The following is a 13,434-nucleotide window of genomic DNA, read 5'->3' on the forward strand; positions in this document are numbered from 1 at the left end:
TTGTCCCCAGGACAAGCACACAGGAAATACAACTAGTTTGCCACTGACTGGGTCCCGAGGTCTCAGTGGAGCCTCATATGGCCCAAACACACGCATCTGCCCCCAGACCCTCCAAGAAGGGCCAGCCCGGGCTGGTTTCTGGGCCCAGCTCCCACTCCAGGATCTGACCAGGGGTCTCTGCCATGGTCTCCCCAGCAAGCCCCCTTCAAGGGCCCATGAGCCCTGAACACCCGTGACTTGGGTAACAAGGGTCCTGCCCCCACTGCCAGAGAGCACCTATCAGTGGGGCTGGGTGCCCCTTCTTCCACCTGGCAGACCCTCAGTAAGAAGAGACCACTGCTGTCTCCACTGGGGCAGGGCCAGGATTCACATGCTCACCCAGGCTCCCGGCTCGGGCTATGGTCTGGGGACGGCTGCATTCGAACCCACCTTACCTTGCTGAAGCTCAGACAGTCTTTGTCCTGGTCTCTGTCCTTCATCTCGAAATCATAGAGCGCTTTGCCCTGGGGCGGGGCAGGGGGCAGTGGCCGCACGCTCTGGACGAAGCCGGCAGGCAGGAGGCCGTGGTACCAGAGCTCGTCGCCCCGGCGCTGCAGGACGACAGCATCCCCTTCACCGCACCTGAGTTCCCCAGGCTCTGTCCCTTCAAAGTTGAGCAGGGCTTTGCCAGCAGGTGGTGGGGGAGGGCCCTAGAAACAGAACATGCGTTACTCAGCAGCTGCCTGGCCAGTGCCTGACCTGCAGGGCCCCCAAGTCTCAGAGCCCAGGACGGGGGGATACCTCTGAGGAATACAGGGTACTCACAGCCCACCGGGTACACACAGTGCTTGGCACAACAGCCTAACTCAACTCGTTCCAAAAATATGGGCCACGCCCTGCTGGACGGGGTCTGCAGGGGGTCCCCAGACATGCCCCAGGCCTCCCTGAGGGCTGCCATGCACTGAGCTGGCAGGATGCTGAGGAGGAGCTGGGAGACCTTCATGCAGACTCTGAGAGGGATAGGGCCCCTACCCGGGCTCTGGCTCCAGAACGCTCTGCCCACTACTGTGTGCTGACTGGTCATCCCCTGGATGCCATCCCCCCTGCTGCATTCCCAGCCACCACCATCCCACAGGACGGTGACTCAGAACGTGTGTCTGGGGGTTTCAAGCTGAAAGGACAGACTTGCTGGGCTGTTTCACACCCCCTCACCCCGCACATCACCACTGCAGGGCCTGGGGGCACGGGCTCCAGGCCCACCAGGGGGAAAGGCACCCCTAGGGCTGAGAGCGCTAATGAGGGGTCCCGGCTGCCCTGCCACCCCCATCTCGCCTGCCATGGCCCCTGGCTTCCGGAGGTCATGGTGGCCTCATCTATAAGAGCCCGAGGCAGGTCCTTCTAGGTGGGATGCCCCCGTCCTCCTGTCAAAGGTCATCCAGTCCACTACCCTTCTGATCTGCTGTCTGGCCTCGAGCCAGTCTCGGGCCCCCTGCTCTTGGGTAACATGGGTCCACTGAGCCCCACACCTCGCACCTGGGGCAACTGCCAACTAACCCCCGGTCTGGTTTGTGTAGGCCAGGGCGCCTGAGTTTCTCTCCTGCTTCTCTGCAGTGACCAGTTCCCATGGGTGCCAGCCTCTGAGCGAGGGAAAGATAGAGGCCAGATGCCTCCGGAGCAGAGACAGGAGTGGGCCTAGCAGATGGCTTGGGCTCCTGCCACAGCCTCAGGCGGAGGTCGGAGTGCTGGGCGGGGAGCAAGCACACAACCTTACCAGCTCCAGCCACACCTGCTGAGGTGGCCACGCTGCTGTTTGGTCCTGTCGGTGGACCGGGAGGTGGCAAGAGGAGGCAGACTAGGGGAGCAGGACTGGGAGACGGAGAGACACCCACCTCACTAATCCCCTCCCGCCCCTCAGACTGCCAAGACCAGCATCTCCTATAGAACTGAGAGGAGGGGCCACCTTAAGTTTCGTGGTGGGGAGGGGGAGGTGCACTCCTGGGGGGTGAAGAATAGAAGTCAGATGGAGCTAGGGGGCAGTTGCTGTGTGAACCCGAGCCCCTCCCCTCTCCCAGCAATGCTTGGAGCTGGTGGGTCTCGCACCCCCAGCCTCTCACCCTCTCATGCTTGATGAGATGAACTAATGAGTCCATGAGGAGGTCCTGCCAGGTGGACGTGGGGCCAGGAAAAGACTCTGCAGATGTCACAGCAGTAGCCAGAGGACCCCTGAGACCAGCCCCGGGCCCAACCTCAGGAAGCCCACGGGGTCTCTGCAGCCCGTCCCTCTAAGCACCCCTCCGAGGGACGGCTGAGTTGAACACTGCTACCAAGTGCCACTCAACAGGCTCAAGACACCCGGGAAACAAGATGAAAGGCGAGTGAGAGGGACACACAACTGGGGTGCCTACACCGATTATTAACACAGCCACCCCGTGGGGCATCCGTGATAATGAAGACAGATGACGTTGGGCTCGCGGCTCAGGACTCAGACGTGGAGGAGCTGTAGGATGTCACGCAAGCACAGCAGCGCCAGCTCTGTCTTCACTGGGATCGACATACAGGTGAGCTCTATGGACACACTGCTTGCACTCATCTGCCCATAAAGCCCCCAAGAGACCTTCCCTCAACCAGGTCTCACTATCTGACCCCCGGAAAGACAGGGTGAAGAGTGTGGATGAAGAACTCATTCAGTCTTCAGACTCCAAGGACTCGCTGGTTCTCCCACCACGCCACTCCCCAGGGGGCACATGTTACAGTGTGGGGGCCCCCAGAACAGGCACCACCTGCTTCTACATTCGAGGCTGCATCCCCGACCCTGGCCTGGTTCAGATCACTTACTCAAAACACCTACCAAATGGCTTGCCCTATGGGCCGCCAAGCCAATCCTAGGATAACAGTCGGCTTAAGGGCCTTGGGCTGGAAGGACTTCTCCCAGGATGGGAGGTTGAGAGTCCACACAGCTCTAAACCTTGTTACCACTGGCTGGGCCCAGACGACCGGAAATCCCCATGGTCACTCAAAGAGGAGCCAGGCCAAGCTAGGGCTAGGAGCTGGAGACACAGGGCCTGCCTCCTGGGAGAGACACACCCTGGTGAGTTCCCTGGACAGCGGGTGGGCCCCAGAGGGAGAGCACCCAGCCTCAAATTAGTCTAATGTCTCAGGGTCTCAGAAGGCAGCAGTGATGGCCAATTGTCCCCCAAGTCCACCTGCTCCTCCTGTCAGGAAGAATATTTCAAGTTTCAACTGGCGCAAGCTCACCAGTTAAGAACTTCACCTCCCAGCCCTGCTCCAGGGGAGCCCTGGCCACACGCCAAGATTCCAGTCAATGAAGGCAAGTGAGAGGGACTTGAGCCAGTTCTGGGCTGAGCTGTGTTTTGCAATGACATTTAGGAGGAAATTCCATATCTAGTCCCTCACCTCCCAACACTTAACCAGCACCTCCCTCCCTGGGGGCAGAGGAGGGGGTTGCAGCGTTTTCCACAAAGATGACACTCCAAGCAAAGGAGGGAAGGACCAGGTCCTCACGTTGGGGAGCAGGGCCCGGATGTCACATGAAAAAAAGGAAACTTTATCCTGATTGAGCCGCCGTGTTTTGAGATCTCGTCAGCAGGTTAGCCTGTATCCTGCCTGGGTCTGAGGTGGGACTTACAATTTCTTTGCTCATAAGCAGTTTCAAGTCAAAGCGCTTAACATCGCCCTGGAGGTCATTACACACGCACTTTCCTTCCAACATGGACACTCAGATTTAGAATTACCTGAAAAGGCACATGTTACTAATGTATTTAACCAGAAAGTCCCTGTCTCCTAGTCTACAAATTTCATCTGTAACGAAGTTGTCACTATATCACACTCCAGCTGGGAGGTTCTTGGGTTTTACTTTTATCGTAGGTTAAAATTTAAGCTCCTTCTTCTCTTTTTCTTATTAAAAGCTTCCTTTGGATCCTGGCTGTTTCTTTCTCTCTTTTATTTTTATGGCTGTTTCCTTCTTCATGTTTGGACACTTGTTTCTCCAAGAACTTACGGGATACCATGACACACCAGGTCCTGAAGCAGGCTCTGTGCCTCTGGGGAGTGAAACATCCCTTACCCTGAAGGTCATGAAAGCTTGCAACTAAAGACAAGTGCACAATATGTCCCCAGACAGGTGGAGTGAGCACAACCCCAGGTTTGCAGCATAAACACTGGGCTCCAGGAGTGGACTTTTCTTCCCCACGCACCCTGGAGAGGCAGGGGTGCTCTGTAATGTGCAGTTCCCAAGGAAAGCCCAACGTCTTCTGACAAGTATGAAAAGGTGAGGTAGAAGGTCAAGGTGAGTGCAGCCAAGGTCAGAGACGAGAGTCTACTCACCCTGGGGGAGCAGGGCACCTGTTACACTGGTGAGCAGCCCCACCAGGCACGTGGGGAGCAGGCTCTGCACTCAGGCCTGGCTCACACACCAGGTCATCAAATCCACCCTCCCACATTCCCCAGGAACCTGAAGAGGATAAGGAGCTTCTTATCTCTTAATGGAGAACCCTCTATGAAAAAGACTCTCACGGATCGCTGACTGAGGCAAACAAGTGTTTCAGGAGCCTGGATGCAGTCCTAGAAAAGGCAAATGCTTTTAAGCACAGAAAACGGCCAATAAGGAGCCCAGCTCTCCAGCAGGAACACAGGCCAGAGGGTACAGTGAGGATACCAGCCGGCCTGGCACCTGCACACATTAACTCTAAATTGCATCCAACAGAAGTGATACCAGAGAAGTAGAACCCTGTGTGACACCCCCTCTCCCTCCTGCGTGTCTGTGGGCACTGGCTCAGGGCCCCTTTGATTCTAGGGGACATTCCATCCTGACTCACACTCACTGTCACCCCTTCACAGTGAGGACGGGCTCCTTCCTCCTGAGCACCAGGCTACACCCCTTTCCACCCACCAGACACTCACATCAACCCTATGAGGCTGGCCTTATGTCATTGCCACTTTGCAGACAGGGAGCTAAAGCATAGTGAAGTTCAGTAACGCGTCCGGGTCCCAGAGGTGGCAGAGTGGTAGACTGTCCCCTGGAGCCCAGCATATACCTGCCACTCACGCTGCTCCTGATAACATGACCACTTATCTAGCTGTAGACCCTGAGCCATGAATGCCAGGCAACTTGATTACTGCTCACAGGAACCGTGAGAAGTAGGAATCAGTCATTACTGCCACTTGACACGTGAGAAAAACTAAGAGGCAAATCAGCTCCTAGATGTCGTGAGGCTGGTAAGAGGGGGCCAGCCCTCTTCTCTTAACCACCACCCAAACTGGAGAGGTGAGGGGCCCTGACAATTCTCTGTTTAGTGCAGAAGGAAAAGGGAAGGTGGATTGTTGACCATTAGGCTGGGAAGGTCCAGACCTGTGTTGCATTTATCCAGTTTGGAGAATTGTTCATTTTTCCACTCTCAGGGAAAACAAGCAAACAGCAGACCGACTCTGAGAAGCTCCTAGTTATATTCTGGACAATGGTTACCAGACGAGCGTATGACCAGGCCCCTAGAGGGTCTGTTTGGTGGTGTGTACCCCAGTGCTCCCCTAGGAGATGAGGGGCTAGCTGCCTGCAACTCCCCAACAACCCCAGGTCTGTTGTGGCCTCAAACCAGGGATGCTCAGCCAGTCATATGTCCCCACATTCCACCCGGGATCCTGCGGGAAGGTCACTCACCAGAGCCTGCTTTATAGGGAGGGGCTTTGTGCTGAGATCTCCAGCCACATATGAAATCTCCAGCCACATATGAAAGGCGTCTGGGTATCTGAGCGACAGGAAGAAAAGCAGAGGCTTCTCATTGGCTCTGTCCTTTCTCAAGAATGAGAGGCAGATGGCTCCTTTCAGGCCCTTATTTTAGCCCTCACTAACACCACCTTATTTTAAATACTTTAAAAAAACATCATTGTTTCAATGCTACCAAAAAAGAGCTGGATCATAAACAAGGCTGAACACCAAAGAATTGATGGTGCTGGAGAAGACTCCCAAGAGTCCCTTGGACTGCAAGGAGATCAAACCAGTCAATCCTAAAGGAAATCAGTCCTGAATATTCTTTAGAAGGACTGATGTTGAAGCTGAAGCTCCACTACTTTGGCCACCTGATGCGAAGAGCCAACTCATTGGAAAAGACCCTGATGCTGGGAAAGATTGAAGCCAGGAGGAGAAGGGGACAACAGAGGATGAGATGGTTGGATGGCATCACTGACTCAATGGACATGAGTTTGAGCAAACTCCGGGAGATGGTGAAGGAGAGGGAGGCCTAATGTGCTGCAGTCCATGAGGTTGCAAATAGTTGAACACAACTTAGTGACTAAACAACAACAGCAAGGGAAAAATAAGGTATTTATAAATATCCAGGTTAAAAAATAATCAGTTGCCTTAGGAATCCAGCTCCGAAGACCAGAGGGAGACCACTGTTAGAGCAGGTCCCAGGCCCTGGAGGGATCGGGGGTGACTGGGCATCGGCACGTTTAAGGGCCTGGCTGTGCAGGACATGATATGCCCTCTCAACTTGTCCACATCACACGACAGGCGACACACTCACCGGCGAGCTCTGTGGAAACAAAGACCTTAGGCGATAATCTGATGGACAAATTTCATCTTTTGATGTTATTTGGCAGAGTCACTACAAGATGGAAAGGGGGACTTCCTGGGGACAGCTTTGCTCCAAATGTGCTCCACGTGCAGGAGAACCGGCCGGCTGTGTGCCGTCATGCCCACGGGAAGTCCCTTCTCGCCTTCACGCTCTCATGTGACTTCAGAGTGGACGTAGGCAGACTCTAAGGTGTCTTCCCAGGGCCAGGGTCATTCCTGGATGGGGGTGGCCGCTCCACCAGGCCAGGCTCGGCCACACTCACCTCCCACGGCACAGGCCTCCACACAGCCCAGCCCCACGCCGATAGCAGAGGCGGGTGCGCAAAAGCCGCCCTTGTCTTCTGTCAGCTGCCACACCGAGGCCTGGCTTGACTGTTCATTCCCCGATAAGAACAGCTCAGAGGAACCCAGTGGTTCCTGGGCATTTATCACCCATGGCAAGAAATGTTTCAATGCATTTGTGAGAACATGATTAACATACTGTGTAAATTTAAGAGCATGGTATGCCTCTCCACCCACACAGGCAACTAGCGGCTGCCTATGGACCCCAGAGTCTGTGAGACCTGCCCAGCAGAGACGCTGATGCCCCCACCTCCTGCCCGACAGATAAAGCTGGTCCTGCCCACCAGTCCTGCCCACCGTGGGCAGCCCGCCTGCTCAGAGCAGCAGGGAAGTTAAGAAAGGTGTCGCGGCATGGCTGAAGGCACAAAGCCTTCTGAGCAGAGGGGAGCCTGGGGCCCCGTACGCGGGGGTGGGAAGGCTCTGTCTCATTCCCACACAGCCCTGAGAGCAGGCAGGGTCAGAAGCAGCGTGAAGCAACTTGGAGGGGCGGCCCTTGGTCAGAGCTGAGCTGTTGGTGAGAGGGAAGCAGCCCTGGCCAGAGGCTCAGCCTTCACAGCATCTGCCAAAAGGCTGGCCTCGGTGCCCTAGGGCGTGAGCTCATGTAAGATGGAGCCCGAGGATACAGCAGGCTCAGTGCACAGAGGCACAAAGGCCAGGGCGGGCAGGACTCAGGCAGGCTGAAGGGGCTACAGGCCATAGCCCTCTGGGTAAAGAGCCTCCGCTGCTGCCCTTACAGTCAGCCTCAGCCACTACAGGGCCAGACCAAAGCGCCTGGAGGACCGGAGACACTGCACTGTCTTCTCACTGCGGCTGGAGGGAAGGCCACCGTCTTGGACCCACCACCGGCTCGCAGGCCTCCGAGGCTCAGTGTGGACGGGCTCAGCCCCAGTCCCGTACAGGCTCAGATCACCACAAGGCCATAGGGAAAGCCGGGGAGCCGCAGCCCCTTCTGGAGTCTTAACAGAAGACTCTTCAGAACTGTTAGTAGTATTCGGTCCTCTGCTGCATGTACACTGGCCACCTAAACATGGGCCAGACACATTTTAGGAACTGCTTTTATGACAGATTTTATTTTCTTGGGCTCCAAAATCACTGCAGACAGTGACTGAAGTCATAAAATTAAATGATGCTTGTTCCTTGGAAGAAAAGCTATGACCAACCTAGACAGCACATTCAAAAGCAGAGACATTAGTTTGCCAACAAAGGTCCGTCTAGTCAAGGCTATGGTTTTTCCTGTGGTCATGTATGGATGTGAGAGTTGGACTATAAAGAAAGTTGAGTGCCAAAGAATTGATGCTTTTGAACTGTGGTGTTGGAAAAGACTCTTGAGAGTCCCTTGGACTGGCAAGGAGATCCAACCAGTCCATCCTAAAGGAGATCAGTCCTGGGTGTTCATTGGAAGGACTGATGTTGAAGCTGAAACTCCAATACTTTGGCCGCCTGATGCGAAGAGCTGAGTCATTTGAAAAGACCCTGATGCTGGGAAAGATTGAAGGCAGGAGGAAAAGGGGACGACAGAGGATGAGATGGTTGATGGTATCATCGACTCAGTGGACAAGAGTTTGGGCAAACTCTAGGAGATACTGAAGGACAGGGAAGCCTGGTGTGCTGCAGCCCATGGAGTCACAAAGAGTCACACACAACTTAGCAACTGAACAACAACAATACATCAGAAACAAAGTGGACAGAAAACACTCCTGCCCTGAGGGGCCACACGTTGTAGAAGCAGGGAGAGATGTACAAAATGAGCCATCCATACACGCAGCATGCTGAAGGGAGAGCCCTGGACAAAGAACAAGGCAAGAGAGTCCAAGAGTCAGCGGCTGTAGGTTTCACAGTTTAAATCAAGCTCGTGGGAGAGGCCAAGGAGGGACCTGAAGCCTGCAGCTTAGGGGGACACACTCCAGGCAGGAATGACAGGCAGGGGTCTGAGAAGGTCCTCCCTTTGAGAATTCATCTTTTCATAATCAAATTGGTTTTTTTATGAAGCAAGTGGGCTGCAGAGAGAAAAGAGGAGGAGGAGGCAGAACTGGGGGTGGTTGGTGTTTCAGTGTCTTGATTCCAATGCTCAGGGCAGCAGAGCTCCAGGCCCACAGCATGGCCTTTCAGTTTTTCTTCTCTCACCTTCCTGTGCTCAAGAGAAAAGCTGAGGCATCCTTTTTAGATTTTGGTCCAAAGTCAACCACAGATACTGAAGATTCCAAATCCCTGGCCTTTCTCCTGGGCTCAGACCATGAGCTAACCCTTGGCACCCTCTGTGCTCGGCACATGTTTCAGGGCTCCCATCACAAATATGCCCAGGGTTCTAGTGACCAGTGGTGAGCAGCTCAGGGACCCTTCCAGAGGGTTCCCAGCCCTTCACACAGAGCCCGTGCATGGTGGGTCGGTCTCTCTCTCTCTCTCTCTCTCTCTCACACACACACACACACACACATACACACACCCCCCTCCTCTTGGGGCTGGCGATGGCAGTCTCTGTTTCGCGTCTCAGTGCAGACGTGAAGTACTACCTTGTTCCACCTGTCACCCACTTGCTTCCTGGAAGATGGAGCGTTCATTTATACAACAATACACGGAAATTACATACTTGAAAAATCTACAGTATAAAAGTCTTGATGCTTCTGAGATATGCCAAGATGAGAAAAAGAAAAAAGTAAGGAAAGAGATGGGGCAAGGAGGAGCTTGCCACTTCTCTTTAGTTTTGCAATAACATTTGAAATCAAACCAAAATTGAGGAAAGGCAGCATTCTTCCTGCCCCTGGCAGTGCAGGCCGATCATACACATTCACTGTGACCGAAGCCGGGCACGGGACGCGTTCCTGCACTTTCCCTCAGGGAACCTCCCACAGCTGGAGAGGAGATAGACAGTTGGTACAGGCACATGCAGCTCATCATGCACATGTCTTGAAAACCTTTGAACTTTTGCTTCCTCTGGACGAAAAGAAACACTTCTTCAGGGCCAGGAACCTTATGGTGTCCCCTTCTCAGTGCCTGGTTCCATGAGTGCTGGTCCAGGAACCCATTAGACCCAAAGCTGCAGGTTCCCCAGAGAGACTCCTGGACACTGGTTGCTTTCACATGACTTTCTTTTTCTGTTTGCTGAGCTCCACACACCACACAAGCACCTGAAGGTGGGTTATGGGATCCAACCACCAATACACAAAGGTCAGCTGTTTTTCTATACACAGTCAACAAGCAGAGTATATAAGTTTTAAAATACTTTCTTTGTTGCTACTACAGTGTGTTAGTCGCTCAGTCATGTCTGACTCTTTGCCACCCCATGGCCTGTAGCCCACCAGGCTCCTCTGTCCATGGGATTATCCAAGCAAGACTAGTGGAATGGGTTGCCATTCCCTTCTCCAGGATTATAAATGGTACTAGGAATATATTTAACAAAAAATACGCATTTCTTTTATGGAGAATATTATGAAAGTTTATTGAAAGACCTTAGAGATCATTGAAATTAATGGAAAGAAATACTATGTTTTTGAGTAGGAGGATTTAGAAAAGCTATAATTTTCTCTTAAATTGATGCATGGTTCAAATGCGTTTCCAATGGAAATCCCAGCAGGATTCTGACAAATTGATTCAAAATTCATGTGGATCAGCAAAGTTCCTTTTCCTACTAGACATCAAGACTTTAAAGACAGTATAGCAATTATTAAAACATAATGGAATTAGGGATAGACAGGCGGAGGGGACTGAGTCAGCCCAGAAACAGCACCCCACAGAGAGACGTGATCTTGAGCATGGGTGCTCAGGCAGCAGGGGAAGGCCAGGCGTCTAATAAAGGGTGTTGGCAAAATTGGAGCATTCACACGGGAAAAGATAGCCCTTTGCGTCACACCGTATGAAATTATTTCCAGCCAGATTACAGTCTTCGACATGAAAAGCAAAACTATGAAACTTTTAGAAGCTAATCTAAGGATCTAAGGTAGGAAAAGATTTTTTAAATCAGACACAAGACAGACACTGACCATAAAATGTGTTCAATTCAACAACACTAAGAAAATGTCTCTTCATCACAGGACACTAAAAAGAAAAAGATAATCCACAAGCTGGGAGAAGATATTGAATAGTAGTCCCCAGAACATATAAATGAATCAGTGGTTAGAGTGTCAGCAGCCATCCCTGACCTGCTCTTACCTCCAGGATCGGGCAAGACACTCCACCTGGCCCTCGGCTGCCTCACCTAGGAGGCAGGCATCACCCTACTAGGAACTACTTCCCTGGGAAGGATTAGAACTGTCAGAGTGTCCAAACCACTGAGAACGGTGGCAGTAACCAGAGATGAACACCGTCTGCTTGTTTTCAAGGAAAAGGCAGGAAATTCCAACAGGCATTGAATAAAAGACAGACATGAATGGTCCATGAGTACACTGGTCACTTGTCATCAGAGACCTGAAAATTAAGCACACATGATGCCATTCTAACCCACCAGGTTGGCAAACATTGAAAAGTCTGACAATACCAAGTGTTTGCAAGGGTATAAAAACTAGTTTCTGTCTGCATGGTCGGTGAGAGGCCTGCGTGCAGGCCCAAGAGCACAGCCCAGGGATCGGATGCAAGAACACGCTTCCTCATGGGCAGGGAATGCCCCTGGGCTAAGCGGGAATATTCTGACTTGTCCATCATGGACACTGTCCAGTGGGAATGCTGGATGCCTCACGTGAGGACATGGCAAGTCCTTGATGAGCAGGAGAAGGTCATGGAGAAACCTCAGTGGTTCTGAGCACAGAACGTGTCCGATCGACCACCCAGACCCTGTGGACACATGCATCCATGTCCACATCCTTGTGTGGCTTCACCCAAAGGGAACGAAGGAAGGATGGCAGGGCCTCAGGTCCCGTGGGTCTGGTTGTGTGGAGACATCCCCGCCTGTCCCGCTCTCACTGTCAACTGCACACACGAACCCCCTCTTGTGTACAATGCATCTCCCAACAAAAAAGCTGCTAGAAACAAAGCTTATAGACTTTCATCCAAATCTAAGCACTGCACACGCTTTTAACCCTCCAAGCTTTTCACCAGGAGTGGTTTGGAATGAAGGCTTAAGACGCTCCTGTTGGGATCAGGAGAGGCATCCATGATAATTGCGGGCCCCACACATGGCTGCAGGCCTGGGGTTGCTGGAGGAATGGGGGTCTGCCTGGACACTGGGTCAGGGAGGGGGCGGTAATGGCTGTTTTTAAGTTAATTGTTTTCATTAAGGTGCCGCCATGTGAAGACTGAGCCACGAGTGGCCACAGGCTGAAGCCCAGGCTGCCAGGGGGGTGTTCCTGGGCAGCAGACTGGGAGGTCACAGAATAAAGAACCTTCCAGCTGAGAAGAGAAGAAAACTGAGAAGAGAACGGGGTGCCTGGAGGTGGTGAGCTCCTCACTGTCTGGGGTCCAGGCAGACGGCAAACAGCCACTCTGGGGGCTGCAGTTAAAGAGGCTGAGCCACGGGGAGTGGGTACCAAGGAAGTAAGCAGGGCAGGGGTCCCTGATGTCCACCTCAGTCCAGAGATGCTATGACTTCTTGTCTTGCTCTGTTGAGACTGACCCACCCACTTGGGCGGTGCCAGCACTGCTCTGTACAGGTCAGACTGAGCACTGCTTCCGGGCCACGTAAGGACGTGTGGCCTGCTGGGTGGCTCCCACACTGACCTCTAGGGACCACTGAGAGGCATCACACCCTTTGTCAACCTCCAGCAAAAACAAAACCACACATAAATTTTAAAAAGTTTCTTAACACAAGCCAAGGCCTGTCCCAGGACGGACTTTCCTTGCAGAGTTGAGTATCGTATGTTCCTGTATGAACCATCATGTCACTTAGAACTGGGGACACAGAGGGCCTGGGGAGGTGACGTCTGTCCTGCTGCTTCCAGGAGAAGATACATCAGCACATGTGCTCGAAAACGTGTGGAGTTCAAGCTCACTGGGCCTTGGGAAAGAAGATGTGGTGGGATTAGAAACGGATTCCGGTGTCTGCACATCTGTCCTGTCCTCAGCATCTCCTTTACCACCAGGAGGTGTCCACAGCTTCCAGCAGGGAGCTCAGAATAAAGGTCAGCTTTGCCTTCTCAAAGCATGGCCGTTAAAGAACATAATTTATAAATATTATTTCACAGACCATCAGCATGGTTTTCCTTCCAAGGTAAGTGGTGGCCACAACCTTCATCATTATTTTAAAATCTAAAAGATAAACTGAAACCACTTTACACCCACAAGGAGGGCTATAACCATAAAGAGACCTCAGTGGCTGTTGGCACGAAGGTCAAGAAACAGAACCCTTGTAGTTTGCAAGCGGGAATGAAAAATGCTTTGGTAACTCTGAGCAACTGTCAGGCAGCTCCTCAAAAGATTCAACAGTTACCATGCTATCCAGCAATTCTGCTCCTAGATCAACGAGGACACTCGTCCACACACAATCCGGACAAGAACATTCATGGCAGGACTCACCACAGCTATCACGAGGTGACGGCAGCCCGAGTGTCCACAGGCTGACAGGCATCAGCGAGAACCAGTTAGCCTCTCCATGTGAC

General features: G+C 52.8%; 1 protein-coding gene across 3 annotated transcripts in view; it reads right to left on the reverse strand.

The window, feature by feature from the left end:
* Positions 1-13,434, reverse strand: part of SH3RF3 (SH3 domain containing ring finger 3) — a 161,645-nt gene that overhangs the window by 81,558 nt on the left and 66,653 nt on the right. For all 3 annotated transcript variants that reach the window (XR_003513371.1, XM_027555405.1, XM_027555403.1), the window contains exon 2: positions 435-689. Coding sequence is in view for 2 of the 3 variants with exons in the window: in XM_027555405.1 (XP_027411206.1) it covers positions 435-689 (255 nt within the window). In the remaining variant the exon portion in view is untranslated. The remainder of the gene's footprint in view (positions 1-434; positions 690-13,434) is intronic.

The sequence above is a fragment of the Bos indicus x Bos taurus genome, chromosome 11 (assembly GCF_003369695.1).
Source record: "Bos indicus x Bos taurus breed Angus x Brahman F1 hybrid chromosome 11, Bos_hybrid_MaternalHap_v2.0, whole genome shotgun sequence".
Classification (NCBI taxonomy): domain Eukaryota; kingdom Metazoa; phylum Chordata; class Mammalia; order Artiodactyla; family Bovidae; genus Bos; species Bos indicus x Bos taurus.